The sequence below is a fragment of the Ambystoma mexicanum genome, chromosome 5q, assembly GCF_040938575.1.
Source record: "Ambystoma mexicanum isolate Mex_15411 chromosome 5q, UKY_AmexF1_1, whole genome shotgun sequence".
In the NCBI taxonomy this organism is placed as follows: Eukaryota; Metazoa; Chordata; class Amphibia; order Caudata; family Ambystomatidae; genus Ambystoma; species Ambystoma mexicanum.
The window spans coordinates 50,105,215-50,132,602 of record NC_090933.1 but is presented as its reverse complement, the minus strand read 5'-3'; the positions used below and the strand labels follow the sequence as shown (position 1 = coordinate 50,132,602).

The 27,388-nt window shown below is 45.5% G+C and overlaps 1 protein-coding gene and 1 long non-coding RNA gene across 2 annotated transcripts in view; one reads left to right on the top strand and one right to left on the bottom strand.

Moving 5' to 3' along the window:
* LOC138497193 (uncharacterized) overlaps positions 1-22,997 on the top strand; it is a 79,890-nt gene extending 56,893 nt beyond the window's left edge. The window contains exon 2 of the long non-coding RNA XR_011278533.1: positions 18,656-22,997. This is a non-coding gene — a long non-coding RNA (uncharacterized lncRNA). The remainder of the gene's footprint in view (positions 1-18,655) is intronic.
* The window catches only part of MYO10 (myosin X), a 640,382-nt gene that overhangs the window by 251,726 nt on the left and 361,268 nt on the right, over positions 1-27,388 (bottom strand). Inside the window, exons 9-14 of the mRNA XM_069620501.1 lie at positions 26,840-26,943; positions 22,644-22,773; positions 18,821-18,939; positions 13,862-14,008; positions 9,205-9,305; positions 8,017-8,083 (exon numbers count right to left, since the gene is read on the bottom strand). Of these exons, the coding sequence (XP_069476602.1) occupies positions 8,017-8,083; positions 9,205-9,305; positions 13,862-14,008; positions 18,821-18,939; positions 22,644-22,773; positions 26,840-26,943 (668 nt within the window). The remainder of the gene's footprint in view (positions 1-8,016; positions 8,084-9,204; positions 9,306-13,861; positions 14,009-18,820; positions 18,940-22,643; positions 22,774-26,839; positions 26,944-27,388) is intronic.

The following is a 27,388-nucleotide window of genomic DNA, read 5'->3' as shown; positions in this document are numbered from 1 at the left end:
TACCATCTCTCGTCAGACCATGAGCCAAGGCTTCTCCTTTGCAGTTGACCTTGCTGTTTAATAATCTGGGATTTTTAAAGGGAGTCAGGGTCCACCAATATCTTTGTATGAGGCTTAATGAATAGAGCTTGTTTTCGAGTCTTGCACCAAGTATCAGTAGGCCATGAATTTGTCCATTTCAACCTGCCATTTACTGCTATTTGATTTAATTATGCTGGTGGCTATTACTCCTCTTCAGCCTCTGGATACTTGGGTTATCCGTCTTACATGTGCTTTCTTCAACCTTCATTGTCCAATACTTGGCACATAGAGATGTTTTCACTTTTGCATAATCTAAGAGAAATGTGCCCTTCGTTCATAGCTTATACCGGTTAACTCCCTTTGTGCTTTCCAATGATCTCTTGCTGTGCCATCTTTAGTCTCGGTAAAACAGAAACTTTGTTTCTTGCATGAAGCTGTTTTCTGCAGCATTTCTGATCTGCGGCCCTAGTTTGTCTTGGAGGTAGTTTTGACACGATCCAATGTCCATCTTTCCATCATGGACACTTTACTCATGTTATAGTTCCTACTGCAGCAAGCTTTTATGTAACTCATCTATCTTGCATTTCTGCATATATACATTCATTGAGCTTTATCTCACTCGTCTTCTCGGCGTACACGATTTCTGTGTCTCTTTAGTCTTGATTACTTTGTTACTTGGATTACACCTTCATTCTCTAAGAATTCTTGCATCATTCCGGTGCACCATCAGGTCTTCCCTTTAGGGCGTCACCTTATTCTCGTCAATTCGCACTTACAGCTCTTCTAAGTCCAGTGGTGTATGCTGACAGCCTTCTACCACATCAGTGCAAAGGTACATTCGATACGGCTGTCTAAGTGCATAACGTCTCTCATATCATCGGTGCGGTATTGGGATGAAACCTGGTGTCATGCACAGAGTCTTCTTGCTTTGCTTCCAGTACGACAGAGGTGAGGGGGCAGCACTAAGGATGTCAGCTGATTCTCTACAATGGCTGCACCCCACAACTCTTATTCCACATCCTGCATGCGGAAAGCGAACTCCAATCCCTCCAACAAACCCATTATGTCCTTCCCCATCCCGTAAGGAGGGATTAAGGGCCTCATTACGACCCAGGTGTTAAGGGTTAACGCGTTCGTTAACCCTTAACGCCTATTCTGATTTTAACGGCTGCTTTTAGCAGCCGTTAAAATCCATGGCGCTAACCTGCCATGGTGCTAATTACGCCACCGTAATTTACGGTGGCGTAATTAGCGCCTTCCCCACTCCCATTATGCATGGCTATGGGGCAAAAATGGGAATGGGGAAGGGAGAATGGGAAATGGGGATTTACCGCCCCACTCACCTTGGAATGGGGCGGTAAATCCGCCATCCACCATGGTGTAAACGCAATTAGCGCCTGGGTTGTAATGACCCCCTAAGTCCTTGCGAAGTGGTGCCTAGGCTTCCTTTCCTCTATGTCTGCTCAACAGGGGTGTGAATGTGGTTCAGTAGCAACCCAAACAGCAACGTATAACAGTCCAAAATAAAGGAATGTCCAAACAAGGTTCTTTAACAATATATATTTGAATCAAACATGCCATGTACAATAATAACTAACTAGAAAACCGTGTAAAACCCACCCCTCTATAAGGAACCCAGAATATACAAAGATAGAATATAGATGCAGCACTCTGGGTAATGAGACAGGGGAGGAAAGGCAATAAAAGACCACATTGTTTGTTTATTTATTTGTAGAGCGTGCCAGACCCGAAGGTATCCGGGTGCGTGGTCAAGAATACTTTAAGCTTACAAGTTACAGTTGTAGATTACAGAGTTACAAGAGGAAAGGTTCACAGCATGAAGATAAAAGTACAGCACAGTAAATATAAACGCAGATAGTCAATGTACAGAAAAATGTCAATCAGTAATAGGTGGAAATATATATATATACAGATATGCGGAGTGCGAGGCGAGCAGGAGTGTTTCAGTTAGGCAGGACTCAGTGGACAGGGAGGCTAGATTATAGGTCGTTTTCTTTGAGCCATTTGATGAGGTTTAGTCTGAAGTGTGGGTAGGACAGGTCAGACCTTAGAGAAGTTGGCAGGGAGCTCCACAATTGGGCTGCGTTGACTGGGAAGCCGTTTCCTCCGGCAGTAGTCAATTTGAATGAGGGCACGGCTATACAGTTGGTGTATGCGTCTCTGGTGGGTCTATTCATAGTTCTTCTTTTGAACTTTTCTGTTAGATATCTGGGTGCTAATTCATTGATACTTTTGAAAGTTAATGAGGCGGTTTTCAGTTTACATTTGTCAGCTGTAGAGAGCCAGTTGGACTGTCTTCTGACTTCTGATATGTGTTCTCTTTTCGGGATTCCTAAGGCAGCTGTAAGAGCATTATTTTGCAGTATTTGGATTTTTTGCATAGTATGTTTGTTGGACCCCAAGTATAGAGCGTTGCAATAATCCAATTTGGATAATACCAGTGCTCTTGCCAGTGTGAGGCAGCTAGTAGTGGACACATAGGGTTTTGCTGCTCTGATCAACTTGCAAGTGTATGTAGTAGCGGATGCCATTGCGTTCACTTGCTTTGTCAAATTAAGCCCAGAGTCGAGGTAAAAACCAAATGTTTTTACCTCTTTCGCTACTTTGATGGTATGGCCATCTATAACGAAGGAGGAGTAGTCTGGGTTCAGTTTTTTAATGTTATGTGTAGTCCCCAATATGATGAGTTCTGTTTTACCATCATTCAGGCATAGACCATGACAGACCATCCTTGCCTGGATGATGAGGTATATCTTATTCACTAAGGCCAAATCCTGTTCATAATCCCCCGAAAGTGGGATGAGAATCTGAGTGTCATCTGCATAGTTAGTGTAGGTGACACCTAGACGGTCCAGATCATCAAACAGGGGCTTAGTGAAGATGTTATACATGGTAGGTGAGACACAGGAACCCTGGGGTACGCCACATGTAATGGATATGGGGTCAGCCGCTGCGGAGGTGGAGAAAACCCTCATGGTTCTTTCACTTAAGAATGATTTGATTCATGCTATGCATGTGAGGAAAATGAGCAGCAGATTCTAGGTGAGTACAGAGTACTTTGTGATCCACCAAGTCAAACGCTGCTGAGAGATCCAGTAGGAGGAGTAGGGCTGTTTTTCCTTGGTCTCCAAGCTCATCGACTTTTTGAGATCGATGAGTGCAGTTTCGGTACCGTGCTGTGGTCTAAAGCCTGATTGCTGTGTGCCTATGAGTTGAAGCAACTCCAAGAATTTTTGGATCTGTAGGTAAGCCACTCTATCTAGGATTTTTAGTAGAAATGGCACCGTTGTAATCAGCCTGTAGTTTGTAGGAATGGCCGGCTTTGAGGTTTGCTTCTTGAGGAGTGGGAGGACCCAAGATTGCTTGAGATTACTTGGTATCATGCTTGATGCAAAGGAAGAATTAATGAGTTTAGGTATAAATGGTGATAGATCTCTTGCAGCATCTTTTATTAGTTGTGCTGGGCAGATGTCACCTCGGCAGTTTGAAGGTTTGAGCGAGAATATTATTGTCTCGACTTCTAAGATGGTTACTTTAGTGAAATTAAATCTTGGTTCATGCCTCCTCCTCGAGAATTAGTTCTGTCTTCTCTGAAAATGTTGTAATTAGGGGGCAAGGCAAGCATCAGGGCAGGACCAGCCGCTTGGTGAAGACAAGTTTCCGTTATAGCTAGGAAATCATAATCACCTATTTGGATAAGCTCAGCAATTTCGGTGGCATGGGCGATCAATGACCTGGCATTAGTGAGAGCTCCCTTGAGGGAGGCGTTTAGTTTAGGTGTTGAGGGTCTATCTTTTTTGGTTATGCTGGTACTTCATTTGTGGTATTTGTTAGTAATGCGGTTGTGGTTATTGTCTGCCTTAGTGGAAGCAGTATTCTGTTTAGTGGCAATCAGTTGAGGGTCTCTTCTGTTACTGGATATAGTAACAAGTCTAGCTAGTGGTTCATACATTTTGGGTAGTCTGGTGCGTAATTTAGCATTTCTGCGTGTAAGGTCGCACAGGGTGCTTGTTATAATAAGGTTTGGAACAGGTAGCTTTGCGGATCGATAGTCGGTGTCAAAGGTGACCACCGGTAGGCTCATATCATGGTACACCATTGTAGTGGTTGTAGCTTGCTGAGGGTGATTTATTAGCCCCTTTGTGGACCAGAGAGTGGTCAGGTAAAGGAGGGTAATGAGCATTCTATCCTCAGGGTAAGTATCTATATATGGTCACAGGCCACAGTAATGTCTAGGTACTCGCTAGCAGTTTTAATTTAGCACATAATCTATCAAAATAGTAGTAGGCAATGGCTTGGTGAGGCTTGGGAACAGTTGGTAGGACACAAAGTTAGCAGCACACAAATAGAAGTCAATTCCCACTACAATGCTAATAACAGCAGCAACATCTAACAGCAATCTGGGGTCAGTGGAGCAGCGTTATTGAGGGCATAGGCTAACAAGCATTGGTAGAAAAGTAGAGTATGCAATTTTAACATATAAGCAGTAGAGGGAGTAGGTTGGCAGACATACATCTGTTCGCTAGTAATGCGGATGTTATTGCACACAGGTTGGCTATATTTGCAGTTTTAGAGGGCAGAGGTACATCTGACTCAAATATAGCAGATGCAGACAGCGTATATATTGCAATCTAGTAGGCATACCGTTAGAAGTTAGAGACAATTGTAAGGCAGTGCATTAGAGTTGATGGCGGCAATGCACAGATACACGGAAGTGGCCAGTCAATGGAGTGTACATGGGGTAGCACGAGTACCTCATGAGTACAGTTCAATGCGCCAGTAGGGCTTAGACTTGATTTAACGAATTTGTGCATATAGTGCACTCCCCTAGATGACCCGGAAAAGGCCACACGTGTAAGGACGGGCAGTCTCTAAGCGCCAAGCGCTAGTTGCGCTCAGTCACCTCCGTCAGCAAGGGAGCTTTCTTTCTCAGCCTTATTTCGAAGGCCGGCTCTCGCCAGCCTGCTGCCCGTGATTGGTTATGTAGGATGCAGCCAATCAACACAATGCCAGGCGAGGAAGTCAGGCAAACAAATGGGACAGGGTCAGGCGCTGGGTTCACTCGAGGTGGCGGCCATTTTAGGATAGTGCACCCGTGATTTTCGGATATGTATGAACAGTACGCACCAGTAAAATAGGTAGCAATCAGCTGGTTGCATATAGGTGAAGATGAGAGCAAGGAGGGCTTGTTTACATCTGAAATACCACTCGCGGGATGGCGGATCGTAGAGGGGCTTGAAGGCAGCTGGTAGTATGCCTACAGCTTACTTCGTTATCATTATGATTATTCACAGGAGGGATGGTGCTCCTGCAGCACGCGGCAACGTTGGGAGCTCCTGCTCCAGATTGTTCGAAGGATATGTTCTTTATGTTGCAAGAATGGATTCAAATGACCTATCCAGTCTCTAGTGACCAGGGGAGCAGATATCAATCAGTAATACCTTTGAAAATCTCTTGGTGGTTCGACAGTATCGAACCAGGCTTCTCGTCATCGTTCATGGGTTCTTTTTGGTTTGATGATGCGGCAGTCATGACAGTCCATGGACAAGCTGGCGTTGAGTAGGGGTTGAATGAAAGGTAGCTGTGGTCTTCAGGCGTCTACTCGAACCATGCAGAAAAGCCAATCATCAGGTTCGTTCAGCGGTCGAGGTTCGACAGTGTTTGAGCTGGTATCAGGATGCGCAGGTGAGTCAATTCGATGCAGAGGCATGGAGGTCGCTGTTTGGAGGACGCCAGGTTCGGGTCGATTGACTTCCAGGAGCGGCGATGAAGTATCTGGTGCTTCGAATGGTGACTCGAGCAATGCAAGCCTGCAGTACTTTGTTGGTTTCGAGCCGAGGCAACGACTGGCTTCAGCTGGTGTGGTGCGGAGAGTAGGACAGCAAACAGTGGTTCAGAGAGCGATATATGCCAAAGGCAGCTTTGAAGGATTCCGGAGGTTCGTTCAATGTGAAACATGCTTGAGCCACGGCTCGCTGTGGGTTGGCATCAAAAACATGGGGATCTTGGCTGTTCGGGCTTTCAAGAGCTGTGCGTCCCACTCCAGGATCTCAAAGGCCAATGTTAGTCCTTTTCCCGGGCTTTCAAACATGGGGAGGTTGGAGCACACCTTCAGGGGTCAAGCAACACAGTGAGGTCCCAGGCAACAGGGTGTCTGGCAGAGATGCAGTCTTGGTCCAGCAGCAGAGTTGACCCCCTATGGTCACTGGTGATGGTTCGGGGACAGAGCTTGCCTATGCCTTGTAACACCTGCCTTCACTTCACAACTGGAGGACTTTAGGAAGGACTGCTCTCTCAGCAGGGTCCAGCAAAATCTTCGTCAATGGTTGGGTTCTAGCGATGATTCACAGAAGGGGTGTGAGACCCATTGTTTTAAAGGCGAAAACCTACAGGTGATTGCACTAAATCTAACCTGCTTTAGTGGTCCAATCTCTGCACTTAAAATTAGGGGAATTTTGTCCTTCTGACATCACACCCAAACTGCTTTGTGCTACAGGAAGAAAGGTGGGGGGGACAGGAAAGAGAGAAAGAAGCAGAGAGAAACACAATGGCAGAATCTTCCCCAGACTGTACAGATGTCTTCCCTGGCTATACTTACAGACCCCCATCCCCCTCGCTTCTTAATAGAATCAAAGGCTGTTAGAAATGCAGCACCCTGGTGTGAGGCCTAGCCCCCCGCCCAAGGCTGCAGTCCTGCCAGTGGTAGGGGGGAGTCTTTTCTGGAACAAATACACATAACCCTTAAGGGTACAGATTTAGTTAGCGCCACTTTTTAATCTTATCACACTAGAATCTGTGCTAACTTGGTTATCCACTGCTTTGAATTTAACACTAAAATGGTACCGAGTTAGTTAACGCTGCTTTTGAATTTAGCCACACTAGAACTATACTGATTTGGCATCTGCTGTTTTTGCATTCAGCCACATTACAACTTTACTGATTTAGATTCCGCTCCTTTTGAATGTACCCACATTAGAATATGAACAGATTTATTTGTTTAGATTTAGTTTAGACGCGCCACTCTGCAAACATACACCAGGACCAAAGCAAACACGTGAGAATACAGAATGAAAAACCGACAATAAAACTACTCAACACCGAGAGATCACCTGAAACCAACTAACCACCCCCTTCTCTTCACACCTCTCACCTCTCATGTAGTACACATGTCCAGAGAGCTAGTGAAACAACTGACCAAAAAACGTGCAAACTGCACACCCCTCTCTAATCAAAGTATAAACACAACACCTGCAAACAACAACCAACTCAGACACTGGATGCACCTAGAAAGCTGACAAGCACAGATGCCAACTCCTCCTGGTTCTGGACACATCAATAGATGAGCACAAATTCTATCCTATCCCTCTCTCCCTCACCAACGAACCCCACGAAATATTTTTACAAAGCCACATGAGCACCTGGAGACCATGCAAATGGCATTAGTGCGCGGTATAGATCAACATAACATCTGATCAAATATTAAGGTATTTGGTCGATTCAAAGATATCATGTAAAGTGTTTGTACTATAATTGCTGCTAAAGTCATCTAACATTCTTCATTTCCTATTGGTGGAAGACCCTAAGTTCTTCTAAGTAGTCCTTCATGAAGTATGCATCCAACCGTTGTAATACAAAGGATGTCCCCCATTGTGTATTCCCTTTGTCTATAATTTTAATACTGTACCCACATCCACATTCTGTCAAATGCCTTACAGGGGCAAAGCTTGAGAGGTTTGCTCTAACTGGACTGTATGCCAATGGGCAGAAGAGTGTGGGAGAGGGGGCAGATCAGTCATAAAAATAACAGAAACATTCGCAGTGCACTGGCCTGTTGCCTGATGCCCTGGCACAGAAGCAATCACAATAGTGTCCACAGCAATGGCAAATGCGTGCCGGTAACCTGAAGCCACAGTAAGATAGACCCGAGCTGACAATTCAATGTAGAAGCTTACATTGGGGAAGCATTTGATTTACCTTCTCAATAAGGTCCAAGCAGTCGCCATTGTCTGTCCACTGAATGTCCTTCCATACTAGTCCTTCTCTAGAAAAGCAAAAGTTTCCATTAGAACAGAGCTTTTAATAAATGTGTTAAAAACAATTTGAGCTAATACGATACATTGTTTTGATCCATGATGTAAGCAAAGGATAATGATAGCGCCAATTTAATTTCGATGGTGCTAGAAATGGGGTCAAATAATAGTTGTTCAAAGTCCCCCTCTTCAATGCAAATCAAAAAGAACATTGAAACGGAAAGGAACTTCTGCCTAAAAAGTATGCTCCACCCGTTACGTAGGTAGCGCCCTGAGTGGCGTACACTGTTTTTCCACTGTATTAAGGAGGCAGGAGATCCAATGAAGGGTGGTTGGCTGGAGTCACAAGTGCAGTCTGAGATTTGGCAGTGCAGCAGTGATGGCCTCATTCAGTCCTAGTGCACTGGGGAAGATCCCCCATACACTGTCGGTGCACACTGACAGTCAGCGAGGGAACCATAGGACAAGCAATGAGGTAGACGGCCAGAGGCGGCATAGAGGCTCAAAATACACCGTCTTTCTACGGGCCATCACTCTCTCCTGTTCAGCACGAGGCAAATATTACTGGGACTACTCTCTCGGTCTCGCAAACAAAGTGAGGGTCATAGATGTGGCCGAGCTGTACTGGGGCACGTCACGCTGGCACTGCCCCTGTTCTTCAGGGTTCCACAGCTCTTCCTTCATATAGTTAGCAAAATGCAACTTCCCGACAAATGGGGGAGTCTGAATGGCAGTGGGAGGTTCAGGGCTTACAGTTCGCAGCAGGGAAAGTAATCCTCTAGAGCTCCAATATCATGCCGGCACATCACAACTTTGAGAAGAAGTTTGTTGTCACTGTCAGCCAATGGGAAGTGATGGGGCTGTTCAGAAAAAATGCTTTCATGGTGTTTGGTCTGGCTGTCAAACAAGCTTTCTTAAGAAGGAAATATCTACTTGCATTTGTATTGTTGTAAAACTCTTTGCAGATTGGATGGCAGTCTACATATCAGCGTCCTCGTTAAATGAATTATATATCCGATAATACACCATTCGCAATCCATTGATGGTGTGATAATTAAACGCGTTTACTACGTTCATTGCGGGCAAAAACAACTTTATTATGGAAAAAATTAAATGTAGTTGCAAGCCTTACCTACTGTATTCTAGTTGCTCCAAAGAAAATATGTGCTTATTGAAATATTCCTGGAGCTTTTCATTTGCATAGTTAATGTTGAACTGTTCAAAACGATTTACCTGCGAGGAAAGACATTGAAAAATGAATGCACCTGTTTATCACACGCATAAAATCACTACACTGTTACCGAGTCCCTGCTATCCCAGAAAGCAGGGGCGAGCAGATGGCAGAGCCGTCTCAGTCTTTGCAATTTCAGATAAGACATCTGGTCTTTATTTTATTATTTCTTTAATTTGTGTGCTTTTGTTTAGTGTGGACCAGGACGGCCCGAACTTTAATAAACAATGTCAGTTACATTTCTTGAGGAACAGACTTGATGCACACTTCTTAAAACCATTGGGTGTACAAGTCGAACAATATTAATTGTATTTCTTGATGGACCGTCACATGAAATTATGCTTCTTCAAACATACTGCGGTGTCCTTTACAAAGCCTGCATAGCACAACAAAATATATATGTTCATTAGAGTACTGACTTTCCAGAAAAAGAATGATCAAGAGATATGCATGGCCTTTACAATAAAACAAACGGAATAATCAACAATTCTGGAAACATTAAGAATGGGACTTGCACTGAAACACCCACGCGGATGCATTTGCAGACTTGGCAGGGGCATTAGAGAGTGTGGACTTATCGCAGATACAACTTAAAGAGTTTGTCACAGTAGCCTCCCCTAAAAGTATACTAACACATGTACTATTGTCATAAAGTGAGGGGCAGTCTCAGACTCTTGAATTAAGAAGCCTGAAAAAGGGAATATTTTTAGACTCTAAGAGCACAAATAGAAAATCATAGGAGAGTGGGAGGGTTGATTATGAACAATTAGTACCCGGCGATGGTCAATCAGAATGTAACAATCTGATTGGCCCTGGCTGGGGCATTACCAGACGCAGAATCCCTCGCCTTCATATCCCCGGAAGGGAGGTGTGGCAGCCCCTCAGCCAAAGAGGAGGCTTGGAATGGGGTAATCCCCGCTCCGAGCCACCACACGGCTGGAGGCTGCCATCCTCCCCCGCCGGGGATATAGGTAAGAGTTTTCTCCTCCCCCACCCCGTTCGATACAATCCCCTCCCTGCCTTCCCAACCCCACTTACCATCTTTTTGCTCCGTTTTCTAGAGCGAAGGCGCTGGGAACATTTCTGTCCCAAGCGCATCCGCTCCCGGTGGCCGCCATGGAAAGGGAAAACTGACTTCGGTTTTTTTTCTGTTCTGAAAACGCTGCAGCGTTTCTGAACAGAAAAATAATGCTATTAGTACCCCGATCTTGCGGGCCGTGGTACTAATAGCAATAAGCCCCTCGTTGTGGGGGCATTACCGAGTCAGGTAATGCCCCGGGGCCTTCGTTAAGGCCCTCGCTTCACTCGGGCCTGTAACTTTTTGCCCTGGGGCATTACCTGACTCAGTAATAACCCCGCGGCTCAGGGCTTATTGCTTAAGTAGATATAGGTGCCGTCACGTGTAGAATGTATAGACATTCATATTACATCACAGCACAATTCCTGCTTGGGGTTCCTCTTGCTGTTTCAGCAGACTTTTAGATATTCCCCAGTTTGATTTACTTTGCCACTGCTTGTTCCCCTATGAACTTGCTTGTGCAGGTGCTCTATGAACTTAACGGAAAAGTGCTGGTCTGCCAAGGTTGAAGACGCTTTTGTGATGGCTTAAGCCAGTTTAAACTAGAATGGATAATGCAACTGCTCATAAGCACTTAGAAGTCAATATGAGTTGGATGTCTTGTGCCCCTCAGCAGGAATCGGTAGACCGGAAGATGTCATATGATGTGGTAAACAGAAGTAGACACTAAAAAGGGGACAGCATGGTAATAAAGGAGTTTGCTGTTTTGGCAGAGGCGCGATAAGAGTGCCTGGATGTTTGGTGATGATTCTAGAATATTCGTAGGTTTGGGTTCTGCCAGGTAAAGGGTTTTGAGGGAGGGTTGATTGAGTGGTCAGTTCTCGTTACGTGTAGGAAGTATGCTTTTCCTTGTCTTGCAAGACAACGAGTAAAGTTGCTTCAGTTTCTCATCACCTGAAATTGACGAGTGAGCATGGTTTCTCACATACTGCCACTTTAGATTACAGCACAGTTAAGAGATATACACTGTGCATGTTTAAGTGTTGGTGGGGTTTAAAAATGTTCTAAAAGACATAAGAAGGTTATAAATACTTCAGCAACAAGAGCAAGTCTATCCCTGGCTTTGTTATAGTTATACGTAGATGTTCTTATTAAGCAAGTTCTTGCAAAAAGTACATTTAGCAAAGTCCCAAAGGGTGCTGCGGCTATGGCGGGAGTATACTGCCAGTTTATAGGCCCTCGATAACTGAAAAGAGGACTGCTGACCCAGACTCCGCCACTTGTGTCACGGTAAGGTAGCTACTTTTAGCTTAAGGGCTTTACGCCCCATGCAAGTTAACAGGGCTATAGGCACATAAAGAGATATAAGATATCTCGACACCCGTAATCTGTTGCCCACCGCCATGTGGCAGGGAATAAGTGGGGACAACAAGGCTCACCTTAGGCTTGGCTGTAAGGGGCTTCCAGGCTGCCAATTTGAGGCTTACTGTTATGCTCAAGCAAAGGTACCAGGACAGGCACAAGTTAGTTCAAATTGGATTCCAGCAGCAGAGGCAGACCCCTCAGGTGCAGCAGATGGGAGTCGATACAGTTGTGACGCAGTCAGACCTCAGGTGAGAGACGGCAGCAGATGTTTGGCAAGATCCCAGCATAACTCTGAGGATACCAGAAACATTCTGGCGATGAGGCACAAAGGGGCCCTTCAAAAACGCAGTCCAGTTCCAATGAGGTGCGGGACAAATTCAGGCCCGGCAACACTCGGCCCTTGGGATAGTGATGAATGCAGAGCAGGACCTCAGACTGGTCGGTCCCACCAGTCCAAAGAAGGAAGACCCCCGTTTCAGATTTTCCCATCAGGTTTCAAGACAGAGTTCCGAAGCACTGTGGTTGGCTTGGCCAATGCTGGTCACTGCAGGAGTACCTCCACTGGCTTCAAATGCTTGGATCTTGTGGTCAATGCTCTCAAATGGCACCAGGTCCTCTCCTTTCATCGAGATTCTGGTTTAGACCTGCCCCAAAACACCTATGAAAGGGACCTGCAAAATTAAAACAGGTGGAGGCTGTCCAATCACTGCCTGCCACCTTGCCTTCTGCCTATCAACCGGATGCACCCAGCCTGACGTATGGATTGGTACCAGACGAACCCAAATCCCAGTTTCATCCACTTCACTCACACAACGCAATACCCGGGAGTTTATAGCTGGAATATGGCAAAAGTGCATGCCCTTTTATGGCAATGTCCAAGTTGAGAAGGAAAAAAGATGGCCCAAAAAAGAAGTTGACACTAAGGACAGGTCTTGTACCACAAGGAGACATTTTTGAGTATATGGACATCAAAAAGGCATTATTGCAGTAACAAAAGATGAAAAACAGTTTACTGCCACTGCTTTTTCAGTACATATCACAACAGTAACTGGGATGCTACTTTAAGAAAAATAAAAAGCACCACAAAATGTGTCCCAGCAGCCTGCCATGGATGTCTTGGGCAACACTACAAAAATACAGGGGTGAAAAACAAAGGGAGACATATTCTTTGCACTGACCAGTGAACCCCAAATTAAATGAAAGTGGCAGGTGAGTCATTGTGGACTGCATTGAGGTAAATGAAGGAAAGATGCCAAAAGTAGAAAAACGCGCCTAACAGCGAGCATCAGTGCGACTCTGATTACTGCAGAGTTTCTCAACATGTTTCTCTTCAGCAGGCAGCTCAGAGACATCAATCTCTCCCAACATCCCGGAAAGGTGGGGCTACAGTAATGTCACAGCTTGAGGTCTTTTGTCCTTTGGGATCTCACTCACAGGGGGTGCAATTATGGGTGAGGCAAAGACCAGGGATCATACGAGTTCCTCTGCATGCAATGTCATGCATGCTAACTTTCACATCTCGTGCTTCCCTCGCCAAGGTGAGATGGTTCAGGCAACGCCTCAGAGTGGAGAGTTTTTTTGGCACTGGTTTGGGTGCTTAGGGTTTAAAAAGTGATGCCAAGATCCCCAAAAATTAGCTTTGGGACCTAAAACGACCTGGGAACTGACTGTGGATCATTGCTTTTGTGTACACGCTGGCAAAGGCGTCCTGCAATAAATACGGAATTCTGTCTAATATGCTTATTTGGAATGTTTTCTCAGACAGTAAATTATGTTCTTTTTATGAACCTCATGATAAATGGGATGTCTTATTTCATTCTTGTGCCCACACAGCGCGTTTAGGGATCTACGGGCACAATAAATCACTTTAAACACTAGTCAGATGTGTGCAGGAGTGGACTGAACCAAAAGAGGCCCTGGAAATAATGTTCAAAGTGGCCCCATATTACACATTTTGAGCAACCCGACCCATTTTCCTATGAAAAGATTTTGAAATAAAATGGGTTACCACACAAAAGAGGCCCGGAGTGCAGAGGCCCACCTGGGAGTTGCCCATAGGCCAGTCCACCGCTCGATGTGTGCGAAATGAAGGCCCGGCTACATCTTTTATGAAAGGCAGTGAGCGGCGAGTTTCAACTGCAAACCTTATAGGGATACCATGCTGTTGCAACATACCTCAAAGTTTTCAAAGCCAAATATGTCCAGAATACCAATGGACTTGAAGTCATCTTTGCCTCTGACTCTGCTGTTGATTTTTTTGATAACCCATGCAAAGCACTGGGAGTAAAGTGCCATGGCCACGGAGTCCCTGCTGTCCACGGCCTGCAAGAGGAGCAAAGCAACAGAGTTAAGACATTACTGCAGAACCTGCGACTCACTGCTACCTCCAAACACAAACAAACCCTGCGGCCTTTTGCATGTCAACCAAAGGGCCGACATCCTCCACTACACGCTGTTCTAAGGGCTAAAACCCACTCTACCATCAAGTAAATGGATGGAGACACTGCCAACACTGAACGCAATGGCACCAAAACACATCTTAAGGTATGCTATCACACAAGCCAATCAGGAACCCATAATGAAATTGAATAGGAAGTACAAAAAATTGAATATGTCGGACGAGAACCAAAGTTTGAAACAAAGGTGCAGTACCTTAAAAAAAAAAGAAAAAAAGAAAGAAAATAAAAGATAAAATCTACCCAGAAAAAGCAGAATGTCCTGCTGAGAACTGGGTGAAAATGAGTGGGGCCCTAGGGGCCAGGCACCGAGAAAAGAAGAGAGAAAGGAAAGAGAAAGCGAAATAAGGGTGACAGAATCAGACAGAAAAAGAGGGGAGCGCTATAGAGGAAGGGAGAGAGTGAGAGACAGTAGAGAGGGAGACAGAGGGCGAGTTAGCAACTGAAAGAGGGAAAGAAAGGAGCAGGGTAGCTACAGAACAATAGAACGTATAGGACAAGTGACAGGGGCATCGAGAGGAAGGCAGAAATACAATCTGAATTAAAGAAAATGTTAAGTGGGAAAGACGAAGAGAAGAGAAAGAAAATTAAAGGAAACAAAACAATGTGTGAAAATAAAGAAGAAGAGAGGGTAAGGAAAATAAACAAGGAATAAAGGAACGGGAGAGGGATGGAAAGAAAATGATAAAAGAGGGAGAAAGAAAACTGAATTAAACCCAGAGCAGGAGAAGTAGACCACAGAAATGGAGCCCGTAGACAGAGCTGTCGAGCAGTGGGGTTAACAACATGTGGCCATAAGACTGAATGTGCGCCTTTAGGACATTATTTATGGTCCTCCAAGTCAAATGAGTTTAATGATGAAGTGTTGCTTGGCCTAAAGTTAGTCATGTCAGGTGTGTGAAGCCTCTGTGGAACAGTGTTTGTCTTTGATTCATCATACACACGGTTTTACTAATCAATCAGTAATCAATATAAAGTACACTTTAAAACCAACGTTTTTTTTAACACAAATGTGCGCACCGATGGCCCTACCACATGCTCATTCTCATGGATAGTTCGGCCCACTGTAAGTGGCTTGTGTGGTACATTTGGCCGTCCAATGAAACCAGTTGTGCACCAATGATGTTGAGAGATGGAGGAACGATATCCATAGGTAGATGGACATGAAGCTGAAAACAGTGATAAGGCAGGAGAAAGAGCAGAGAAAAACATAATGAAGCGGCTGAGAAGTTGGGAGTGAAAACAGAGATGAGCAGAGCAGCGAGAAACATGGTTATATTATGTGGCATTTGTATAGTGCCTGCTGCCATTGGTATGGCCTCGAAGCGCTGTGAGGATGAACGCCTTTTGGAAGACCGTAGTCCCAGTTGAGGAGTAGTGAAAAGAGTTGTAAAATGCGCGTGTGCATTTATAGCCTAATCGAAGGTAGGTAGGAAATGGCTAGGTCCCTAATAGAAGCCCATGTTATCAGGTGTGTGGACGGGTGCTGTGTCAAATTGTCAAAAGAGTCAAGCTATCTGAACAGTTGGACCGATTCTGCATGGGAAGGTGAGAGGGTCTCCCCACCCCCCTAGGTTATTCCGAATGAGAAACAAACAATAGACCGCACTTCGCGAGAGCAGGGGGAAGGTGGTGTGCATGTAGGAGAGTGCACGATCGCATAGTGCATGCATTAGGAGTGATATAGTAGAGGCACGTGTAAACGCCATCTTAGTTATTGGCAGACAGGTCAAGCGCAGCGAAAGCACCAAATGTGTTAGTATTAGGCCTGCATTATTAGCACACACATAACCCACACCATGAGTGAGCTTCAGGGAGTTTTAAGACTTTCATTGTCTCAGAGGCTGTAGGCCTTTGCGGCCCAGGAGGAATGTGCTCTGCAAGGCCACGAGAAGGGGGCAGAGCACCTCTTGGCCATTACCATCCCACGATACAGATAGCATGGCCCTTCAATCCCACCACCCCCGCGTCAGAGCTACAGCCCTTCTATGCTTTGATCCCAAGACCCCCAACATACCATGGTGCCAGCCATGCCCAGACCACCAACCATAAAGCTGTAAGACCCACGATCAATCAAAAAGATCAGAAAGCAAGGCTATCTCGCCTTCACATTTGGGTCACGTGATGTGTGCTGCGTGGTGCCAGGGAGGGATGAAATTATAGCCCAAAACGAGGGTGGAAGACCTTGGGAGGTTGCTGGCGCATTTTGGAATGAGCGAAGTATGCAAGTTAGTATGACCTCGGCTCTCCACCTGGGCCTGTGTCTGCCAGGTGCACCATTACAGTGATAGAGTAGCATAGTTTTTAAAGTAACTATTTGCTTATTAGGCCCTCTTCTACTGCGGATGACGAGCCCAGCAGCACCCACATGGACGGAGACGGACAAGAAAGCTGTGATCAATCACCTAGCATCCCCTATGGAGTGGGCCACCCATGTATAGGGTTTCGCCAACCAGCCTTGTGGGTTTTCACTGTATGTAATGACAACATGGATGACGGCAGGTGCCCTTTTAGCATACTGCACAACCCTAATTTAGCAGAACGTTCGGTGGCAGCAGAGTTCTTTGCTGGTGCACTTCTGTTTTGTAGGAATAAAAAACGTATAATTGCAAGCAGTGTCTTGAGAGGCAAAACGCAAGGATAGCAACATTATAAACGGTGGTGAGACTCTACAAATTGAAACGGCTGGGAGGCACTATGCAGAAATGACAAAATACAGCAGTCGAGAGACTCACAGAGGCAAACCTACCTTTGGAATATTCTGGGAAGAAAAACAGAAGTGTGGCAAAATTTAAGCAATGGCGAGTTTTGAAGAAGCAATCTGCATTAGGAGCCTTTGCCAGGCAAAATTCATGTTTGGAGTGGGCCAATGTAATCAACCCACAATTGGAAAACTCTGGGAAGCACTGTGTAGCTGTGGCAAAATACAGCAGTGGCGAGGTTCAAAGTATGAGTCCCTTACCTGAAAGTAGCTGTAGATAGATCGCAAGGTGTCTGGCAGGGCTAGGGCGGCAGGTGAACAGGATTGGAAGGCACCCTAAAGAAGGTGCCCTTAGCCTGTGCCTTTCACCGGCTGCTCGGACAAAGCTGCCCGGGGACAAAGCTTCAAATGTGGTGTTTCGGGTCTCATGACCAGGTGAACACCAATTGAATGTGGTGAGGGCAGGCAGTGGAAAGTGGGGTTGGCTGGGAGAGGACCAGGAGCACAGTGAGGGCGTTTGGGGCAGCAAAACGCCCCAAATGGCTAAATAAAAAGCAGAAAGGGCTACTCACGCCCTGAATCTTCTCTTGCGCAACAGCAGAGAACTGTGGGAATGCCGTCTCTGTCACTGTGTCCTCCTGGTGTTCTGGGTCTCATGACCTGGAACACCAACAGGATTTGGCGAGGGTGGGCAGTTTTGGCTTGAAGAGGCCAGGTACCGCATTGAGGGTGTTTGGGGGCCCAAAATGACTAAATAAAAAGCAGAAAGGGATACACAAACCCTGCATCCTCTCTTCTCTCACGCAACAGCTGGGACATGGGAGAATGAAGTCTCTGTCACCACGCCTCTTGGTGTTCCGGGTCTTGTGACCTGGTGAACACTAATAGGATACAGCAAGGGCAGGCAGTGGGAGGTGTGTTTGGCTGGAAGAGGCCGGGGAGCGTGTTGAGGGCTTTTGGGGCTGCAGAAGGCAAGATATGTGTCAGAAAAATAGGTTATGCAACAGTAAAAGAGGCTGTTGTTGCAGCAAAATCTAGGAGCCTGTCCTTCATGTGGCAATTAAGCACGAGTTGATGAAAATGAATTTCTGTTTATAATATTGATTTCTATGTTGTTGTGCTCTTAATACTTTGAGGTACAAGTAAATAGAACATTAAAATCCAATAATATGATGATGTTTGGTATGGAGTTCAGTGTGGTGTTTGGGAGTATGGGAGCAAGGCATGGAGGGAACATGCTAGCTGTTACTCCCCAGATGTTGCCCGTGGAACGGGTACATAGGTCATTAGCACCCCAGGTAACCAAAGAGGCAACCCGGGGTGTTAAAATGCTTTACCAACATGGCTGCCATACAAAAGTGAAGGCGGGCTCAGTACGGACCCCCTATTCCCTTTCCATGGCGGCCGTGGGAAGCAGAGAGGAAGGTGCCGAAATAAGCTACGTGGGCCGGCGGGAGGGGTGGAGTTAATAAAGTAAAGTAAAAATGGGGACACAGGGTGGTGGGAAGATTGCAGCAGGGGGAGGCGACCACCAGGCAGTTTAAAAAATCGGGCTTACACCAGCAGTTCAAGCCTGCGCTCCTCGCCACTTGATTGGCTGGCTCTCCTGCCCAGGGTGCTAATGTCCCTTCAAAGAACCCTGTCTGTCTGCAGGATGGGATATTTGTTATTTGACGAGACACTCTGAAACACTATACATGACAAGACGCCAATTTGCATGCCACCCTGAAAACCAAAGATACACCTGTATTTCTTGCTGTTCATGATTCCCAGAGTTTGTGACAACTATTTTGTTTTTTTTTAAATCACCAGAAATGAACTTGTCGTTAGTCACTTCAGATCACTGGAGCTGCCAAGGGGACACCCAATGTCAGAAAACTTCGATTTCTTTCCAACATGCTGCTTAGGCACTTGTCCTGATCACTGGCCCCTGAGTTTCTGCACCTCACCAAACCCGCAATGATCCTGCCTGCTTACCTGCTCAATGCTGAGAGGCGTGGAGATCTCCTCTCCCCTGAGTATCATCGATTTGTGGGTTAATACTTCAGTCAGCTGCTCGGAGTCCAGCCCAAGGAGGTCCGCCGTTCTTCCCAGAGCTGGTGATGGGACACAAACACAAAAAGACATCAGGCAACCTCCGTGCAGGGAACAGCTCATCCCACAGGCCAAAAATTACCACAGTAGTCGTTTGAGGCGTGTGGATTCACAACGATAACAATGTTATTGTTTTTTATGACTGCATAAGAGATTCTGTATTGCCTTTTAGGCTATGGTGCTCAAAACAGATACAGTAATAGTTCTAGTCACTTTTGCCAACGGTAATACCAGTGATAAGTACCAGTACCAATTTTCCCTGCTAACGCAATTGTCATTTCTTTGCAACTGTAATGACTACCATCTATTGGTTATGCAGGAAATATAATGTTCTGTATATCTTGAAATTGCAGAGCCCACAACTGCCATCAGTTACTCCGGAGAACACTGCCTCTATAATCGCTGCTTGCTCCAACTTTTGGCCCAGGATCCCCATACTAATTGGCTGAGCCCCACACCCACAATTGGCTCCCATGACAGCAATCACTTATTCAGTGACACACCAAAACACATGGCAGACTCTCCCAGCAAAAAAACTGTTCAAAATACCATTACAATAGTTATTTCTTCCCAATAAAATGTAATTTTGTTGCAACTGTAATGCATGTTTACTATGTAATGTACTTCTGTAACATAACGCACTGTTTTATCATGTTATGTTTAGACTACCGTCTAACCATCTTCCTAACACTGTAGAGCACAACCTACAACACGGGTGTTACAACATGATTGAATAATAACAGTCAGCGTCTCTCTCATCTCCCCCCCCCTTCCAACCTCCCCCAGCGATTCCCGGATCACACCACTGAGCCACGGCACACTTTCATTATTCATTGCATAATTGACATAATTTATTTGGCATGAAAAAGAATCCACCAGATATTGAGGACGGATGCCCTTGATTTACCCGAATCCACTTCACCTAATGGCAAAATCTTCTGGTTTGTTCTTCAAATGTTTTTTTTTTATTATGCTGGGGGAGATCCCCCCCCACAATTACCCCAACCTTATCCTATCCCCTTACCCCACCCCATCTATGTTTTAAAATGTACCCACTTACCTAAAAAATGCAAAGAAAAACAAATTCTAAGATTTCTGATTATGTGAAAAAGGCTTCGTGAAATCTACGGCATCAATTGAGGACAACCAGTCAAAATGTTAAGTTGAAGGAGAGATGACATAGCCTCTGGGAAAGAGCACTATGGCATACAGTGAACGTGGGTACCAAAGTATAGATTCATGTTGGTTCTAATCAGTAACCTACATAAATGTAGCTTTTGTCGAAAGTATGTATCCCAAAAGTGACATGTTGGTAGTTCCTTGCCTGAAGGAGCCCTGCACCCAACCAAACATAACAACAACATACATTCCTGAAAAGAAGAAACTCTCATCATTGATGCAGCCACTATTTCCCACAACGATCCAAAATGTACAGTGCAGTGTGCAAAAATCACAAGACCTATAGACATTTCTCCTAACATCACACCTTATACCATGGCGCCAAGAGGCAGTCTGGTCGGATCATAGGCGCTTTGCAAATGCACTAACCTGCAGTCACTAGTCATACTAATCCAGAAAAAATACAATACATTAATCACTGGATAAAGGACGTACAGAAGTAGAAATGTGTGAAGTTTGATAACTTGTTCACACGGATTCTTGCATCTAGCGAAACTTAGCGACAACATGTATACAGGATGGTCAGAGCAAGACGCGGGTTTTTACTACCGATAATAACCCGGGAATAACAAACCCTTGTACAGAGAACCGACTCCAGCATCTTTTCTTGAAGCCTTTTGATCAATCTCTCCTTGACATCTAGGCACTTGACCCTTTTCTGAGAACCACCACTCCACTGTGTCTGCTCACCCTGAAAGATCCTTGGCATAGCCGAAAGTCAGTGTGGGCGCTATATACGAATACAATCTAATGAAAAGTGCATTGCATGAAAACGCTAGTCCCGTCAGGAATGCAGCCAAAAACGGAGCCAAACGAGCAGCTAATGTGGAAAATCACATTCTGCACACACACCTGCAATCTTAACGAGTGCACATGGCAGCACACGCAAGGCTTCTGAAAAGGGAAGCGTTAGGCGAAGATCACAGGTATCACCAGGACAAGCAGAGTTCATGGGACACTTGTTTTAGCCACATGCTGCAAGTGGCCTGGCGGTGGTTCTTATCTGGTGGAGCACGCGGAAACGAAGTAACACCAGACTGTTGCAAACAAGGCTGCTTGTCATTGCGCCAACATCACCAGGCAGTAATTCCGCCGGTGGTAATTCCGCCAAAAATGATGGGGACAAACACCGCCCTGCAACCACTTGTATTCCTGTGGTAAAACAACTGGCTCTAAAGTGGCAGTAACGGCAACCGATTTTCATGGTAATTTGGCAGAATTACCACCGAATTACAGCCAAACTCGGAATGTGGACCATAATTCTTTCTTAGACTGACACAACACCTAACTGCTTCTTGTTGCAAAATGGCCATGTGAAATTCTTGCCTTGGCTTTCCCAGCATTTGCTTTGATCTTTTCTCTTTCATCGCTTGAGCCATTCTACGTCGCATCCTCAAAGCTTAGAGACAGCTGCTGGCGTCAATAGAAGTAGTGCCTATGAGAACTCGAGGGGGGGGGGGTTCTAAAACTTCACAGCATTTGTATTGGGGGCGTGCCCTATATAGTGCTGGGCGGGGCCTTAGCAAATACCCTTTAATAAGAAATAAAATCCCCAAAATACATGGTTCATGATTGCCCATTATTTAGATCAACGTTCAGATTTTACAATCTGATCAAAACAAATAATGATATTAGTTTAGCTGCCTAAAAAAACATGTTCCTGATATTTGCCAGACAGCGTTATCCACCACTCAGCACTTTTTTCTTTTGCCGTGCTGGGGATTCGAACCAAGCCCTGCCGGTGACCAGGGCTGGACTGGGAACTAAAAGAGGCCCTGGAAATAAAGTTCAAAGTGGCCCCAAATGACACATTTGCAGCAAGCCCAATGCTTTTCCTATGAGAAAATTTGGAAATACCACAGAAAAGAGGCACAGGGTGCAGAGGCCCACCGGGAAATCTCCAGAGTTCCGTATAGGCCAGTCCACCCCTGCCGGTGACCAGCCAGTGTCACATTGCACGGTGCTATTCGGTAGGTTCTGGGATTAAATTGTTTAATTGAATAGACAGCTTGCCACATAAGTCCTTGTTGCAGGCTTTATGTGGCAAGCAGTCTATTGAATGAAACAAAAGAAATCCAGAGCTTTCGAAATGGCACAGCACTGTGCTATTTAGTAGGTGCATTTGGTAGGTGCTGGATTGCCTTTTTTTCTTTTATAGGCTGCTTGCCACACAAAGCCCGTAAAGGGGCATGCAAGCAGTCCATTGAATAAAACAACCCAAATCCAGCATCTACCAAGTGGTGCAGTGGGTGTGACACTTGCTTCTCACGGGCAGGGCTTCAGTTCGAATCCCAGTAGTACAGTGGGAAAGAGAAAAATAAAAATTGCAGTTGGGCTGGTGGGAGCGGAGGGAGCCCTGACAGTACCCTGGTTCAACAGAAGTTTTGGGAGCCTCCCGGGGCTGTAGCCCCGTCCCATTTAAAGCCCTGAATAAAATCATTAGACTTCGAGTACCATCCTACGACTACCTCCAATAAACAGCTTACTCACTGTCCAACAGAGCAAGCAAGTGCAGCTTTCAACTTACCAGTTTTGGAGGACACCTGTGCACCGCCAGCGGTGGCAAACTCAATGTTCCCTAGGTGCAAAACGCCAGCAAGCAGCCGAAGAACTTCCCGTACATCCTCACGGCTGAACTTCATGACTTCCATGGCAGTCTGAAAGAAAAACACTGCTTTACCTAGGCGGATGCTGTCAAGTGGCGACTAACAGGACATTTTACTTCCTTTCAGAACCTGGTCAGAATGCCCCTCAAACTCACCCCATTGTAAGGAGCTCACTGCTTCCAGTCAAATTTTATTTCTTATCAATTGCACATTCTTTTGTGATCAAAAGAGCATTGTTCCTCATGTATATAAATAAATATTAACTATGCACTGTCCAGCTATTGATTGTTTTGATGATTGTTCTGCAGATTTTGTATAGATGTTTGTGATCTCTTTTAATTGATTCTAGTATCAACTAGGCACTTCAAAATTATGAAAAATAATGCACTTTAAATAAAATATTTTATATTTAGTGTCAACTACCACATGTGGCATTAGCTTTCACTAGTCCAAGATGGGATTTCGATTGATTGCCTGATGTTTCACATATGTTGTGATTATTTGAAACCAATGAATCTTTCAAGATAATGATTTCCACTGGGGCCAACCCTTTGTTTGACAGAGGTGGCCAGCTAACAAACACATCGCGCAGTGGCTCCTTCTGATCGACCACTGTGGTGTGCCAAGTTGGACGTAAGTATCTCTACCCGGAGGACATTAAATCAAAGGGCCAGAAGGGGGAAAAAATAAGGCATGAATGAGACCGCTGAAGCCCATTTTCGATTTTACACAGTTTCTACCAGTAAGCCATGGTTGATACCAACTAAAGCCACCGAGAGAGCCAGGAGAACCAGTGCCCAAGCGCATGGCGCATCCAGCAGACAGAGGACATCCTCCGGCACCTGCAGGGTTGCCGTTTCAATGCTGCAACAGGCGCATAAACCAGACTGATAAAGTTGACTTGATCATTCCCCCCTAGCATTCTGATTGGTTAAATCAAAGCAGTCCACACCAGTTACAAGCAGAGACATAGGAAGAGCAAGTGCAACCGTTCACTATGCCTCACTTTGGACAGAATGCATTTTAGGAAATGAACGCAGGCCCCAAACTGCCTCATTCAGCGAGTGCCGTCAAAAGCACACTATAATTCAAATTGAAATAGGCACTTACAATGGCAAAAAAGCAACACATGAAACGGATCATTTTACACCTCCATTTTGTAAAAAGCAGCAGTGCCTTAAATGTGATATTGTGGTGGGAGGAGCTTGTGGTGACTGCTTACAGAGCAAACGTCATCTGCGCACAAAAGACACCCTCTACTTGTTTTTCAGTTCACAGTTTAACAACTGCCTATTTGCTTATTTATAGGTTTGCCCAGTTCATGCCATTGTGGGAGGCCCTATGTCGCTAAAAGGAAATGACGTCGTGGACTACAAGAGAACATGCCGCTATGGAAATGGCCACATTCACTACTGTGGCAGCAGTTGCGACACTGAAGTTTGACGGCAACCCCCTTTAAAATGAGAATATAGGAACATGTTTTTGGAGGTGGCAAATAATGCGCTCCCCATTTTTTCAAACATCCCTTATGTATGTGACTGTGTGACACTGACCTTTGGCGATAAAGTACACAGAATGAGTATTGAATTATTTTACAGATATATAGAAATATATACTGCCCTGCCAGACAAACACCATTTTCTGGAGCAAAGGGCTTGCATTTCGCTAGTTGGCATACCCACAATGCCTTGCTGATGTAGCTCTGAACTGCTGGTGAACTTCCAGTGATGGTCACTACGTGGCGCTGTGGCATGCGTGACTTTGCTCAAATGCGTTAGTCTCCAAATGTGTTAGTCTCCTTTTCCGCTTAAATAGAAAGGACACCATCTTCCCAAGGAGATGAGGCTGGCGCATAGACGACGTTGCTAGTAATGGGAATGGTTTCTCTGCTGCTAGCTGTTGGCCTCCTGGCCGCTGTGGACCTGGGGGGAGGTTTGGGTTGGCATTCTTCACATGCCAGAGACTTGACACTTGGGACATACAGTTCATAGAACACGTTGCCCCCCCTCCCCCCCCCCCCACATTGGGGAGCAGACAGGGCTGCGGCGTCCAATGGCATGCAGTAATTCTTCCTCTGGGTGGAAAGGCCATGGGCTGTAATGCAAAACAGGCGCCTGAAATGCAGTGAGTGTCTGGAGAGTTTTGTTTTCAGACAGATCTGGGGGGTCTTTTGTCATATAGCCAGGGGTGGGCTGGCCTATAGGGAACTCTGGAGATTTCCTGATAGGCTTCTACACCCTGGGCCTATTTTGTGTGGTAACCTATTTTATTTCTAAATGTTCTCATAGGAAAAGGGTTGGACTTTGCAAAAATGCGTAACGTGGGGCTACTTTGAACCTTATTTCCAGGGCCTCTTTTAGTTCCCAGGCCACCCCTGCATAGAGCTGGCAGCGCTGAGAATGACATTGTAGGAGTTTAATGTAAAACACTTCTCTGTACCTGAAAGATCAGAGAGGGGGAAACATAGAAGCCACAATGGCATGGAGGGCAAGGCCCAGGCTCATTACTCAAGGGTCCAAAGTGCCATTCTAGCCACAGCACAGCTGTGTTCAGATCCGATCCTGACAGCTGCTGGTGGACATTAGTTTATTTGATGCAAAAAAACTGTGCTAAACCTTTTTGACCAACTGCAAATATAACAGCACGCTGCATGCCTTCATCAAGACATGACTGAGGCTATGTTACTTTAGCAGGGGTCAAGTCCTAAAAATGTAAGTGGTGGGACTACTCAACAAACGCAATGGGATGTGACGTCGCAAGAAATTAGGATATGAAGGTGAAATAAGCACATTTGATTAAATTGGCTTTGCATAACCACCAAAATTGCACAGGACTAAGGGCATTTGCCTTTCATAAAATCAACACACACACACAAAACCAAGAACGTATATTCTCTTCCAATAGTGTTTTTGAAAACGTTAAAAGGTGTGCATGTTTTAAACATCAAGAACCAATACAAATGTTTTCCCTGGAACTTGCAGTACTAAAGTGGGACATTTCAACTTCAGTTGTTTGTTTTTTTTCACTATATATAGGGCAGTGAAGTGTCCGGCTTGCAAATCTAGCGACAGCAGTTCGATTCCCTGAGGTCGGCTTTAATTCCTAAATTCAAAGAGGACATTCAATGTTTCCCATTTTAGCTGGGGGGAGGCCTGAGTACACCCTCTGAAAAAAGTGGGTGGACTCTGTCCGCCAACGAGTACCCTCGACTTGAGCCCTGTACTTTAGCAAGCAGTAGGTCCCATTGCGCAGGGTTGGCCTTTAGGCTCACATTGCATTGCATTTTGGTACTTGAAGTCTGGTATTTGGAAAATGAACATGAATGCAAAATGGCATTCCGCTAACAAAGCCAGAACTTGATCTGAGGGCTCTTTTATAGCATATTTTCAAGAAACAAGCGTGCTTCTCTCTTGCATTTCAAGCTCTAAAATATGGACAGTATGCCGTTTTTTTTGCATGCACTTGGTGTGCGGTAGAAACAAACATTAACCAATGGGAACCGAGCTAGCAAGCAACAGAGCGTTGTACAGAAAATGGGGAGAATATACATCGGGAGAGCCAGGGAAGGAAGAGGACAACTTTGAAGGTTTTAATCAATTGGGCCAACTTCACACTCACTTAGATCTCCACATATGTTTGTGGAACCTCTAGGCATATGATCGAATTCAGGCAAGGTGCGTTCTGCCTTTCAACCTCGCACAGTTGATAAAATGTGTACCATTTAGTTAAGTAACAGTAACATCTGTTATTTATAAGGCAAGGAAGATAGACTATGAAATTTAAAATGTGGCTTGTTGAAGGGTACAAAAGAAATTAAATATATAGATGGGCCTAATTCACCGAAGCGTTTTATAATGGCAAAACCCCATTGAAAAACGCTCTGAGAATTAGGCCCATAGTTTCTGGGGACGAGGCCATAGGCAGGTACAGTTTGTGCTCCTAAGAGAGGAGTTGGGTGAAACAGCTAAAGCCACTCTCAAAGAAAGAGGACTGAGAAATTTGTGGGTTAGGGCACTAGATTTAAAAGGAAAAGGCACTATCGGGACAAACTATGATTTTGGTATTTTTTTTTATTTCAATGAAATAAACGTACAAAATAAAAAATCAAGCGGCTCACCTTCACTTCCTGAAAGTTCTCCTTGTCGTTGATTGTCTGATCCGCAGTGCACCCGGATTGATTCAGATAGTGGTAGTTCTCTGGTTGCAATAAATAAAAGGCCTCTGGTGGGAGCAGAAGCCGGGTGTGTGGGTGGCGGGGAGAGAGCGGAGGATAGGGGAGCAGGAGCAAGGGTGTGTGGGTGGCAGGGAGAGAGCGGAGGATGGGGGAGCAGGGTGTGTGGGTGGCGGGGAGAGAGCGGAGGATGGGGGAGCAGGAGCAAGGGTGTGTGGGTGGCGGGGAGAGAGAACGGAGGATGGGGGAGTAGGAGCAAGGGTGTGTGGGTGGTGGGGAGAGAGCGGAGGATGGGGGAGCAGGAGCAAGGGTGTGTGGGTGGCGGGGAGAGAGCGGAGGATGGGGGAGTAGGAGCAAGGGTGTGTGGGTGGCGGGGAGAGAGCGGAGGATGGGGGTGCAAGAGAGGAAGGACAGAGTCGGGAGAGAAGGCAAGGGGAAGTGAGGGATGAAAGGGACAGGTGAAGACAGAATGGAGATGTCATTGGGAGTGGGGAG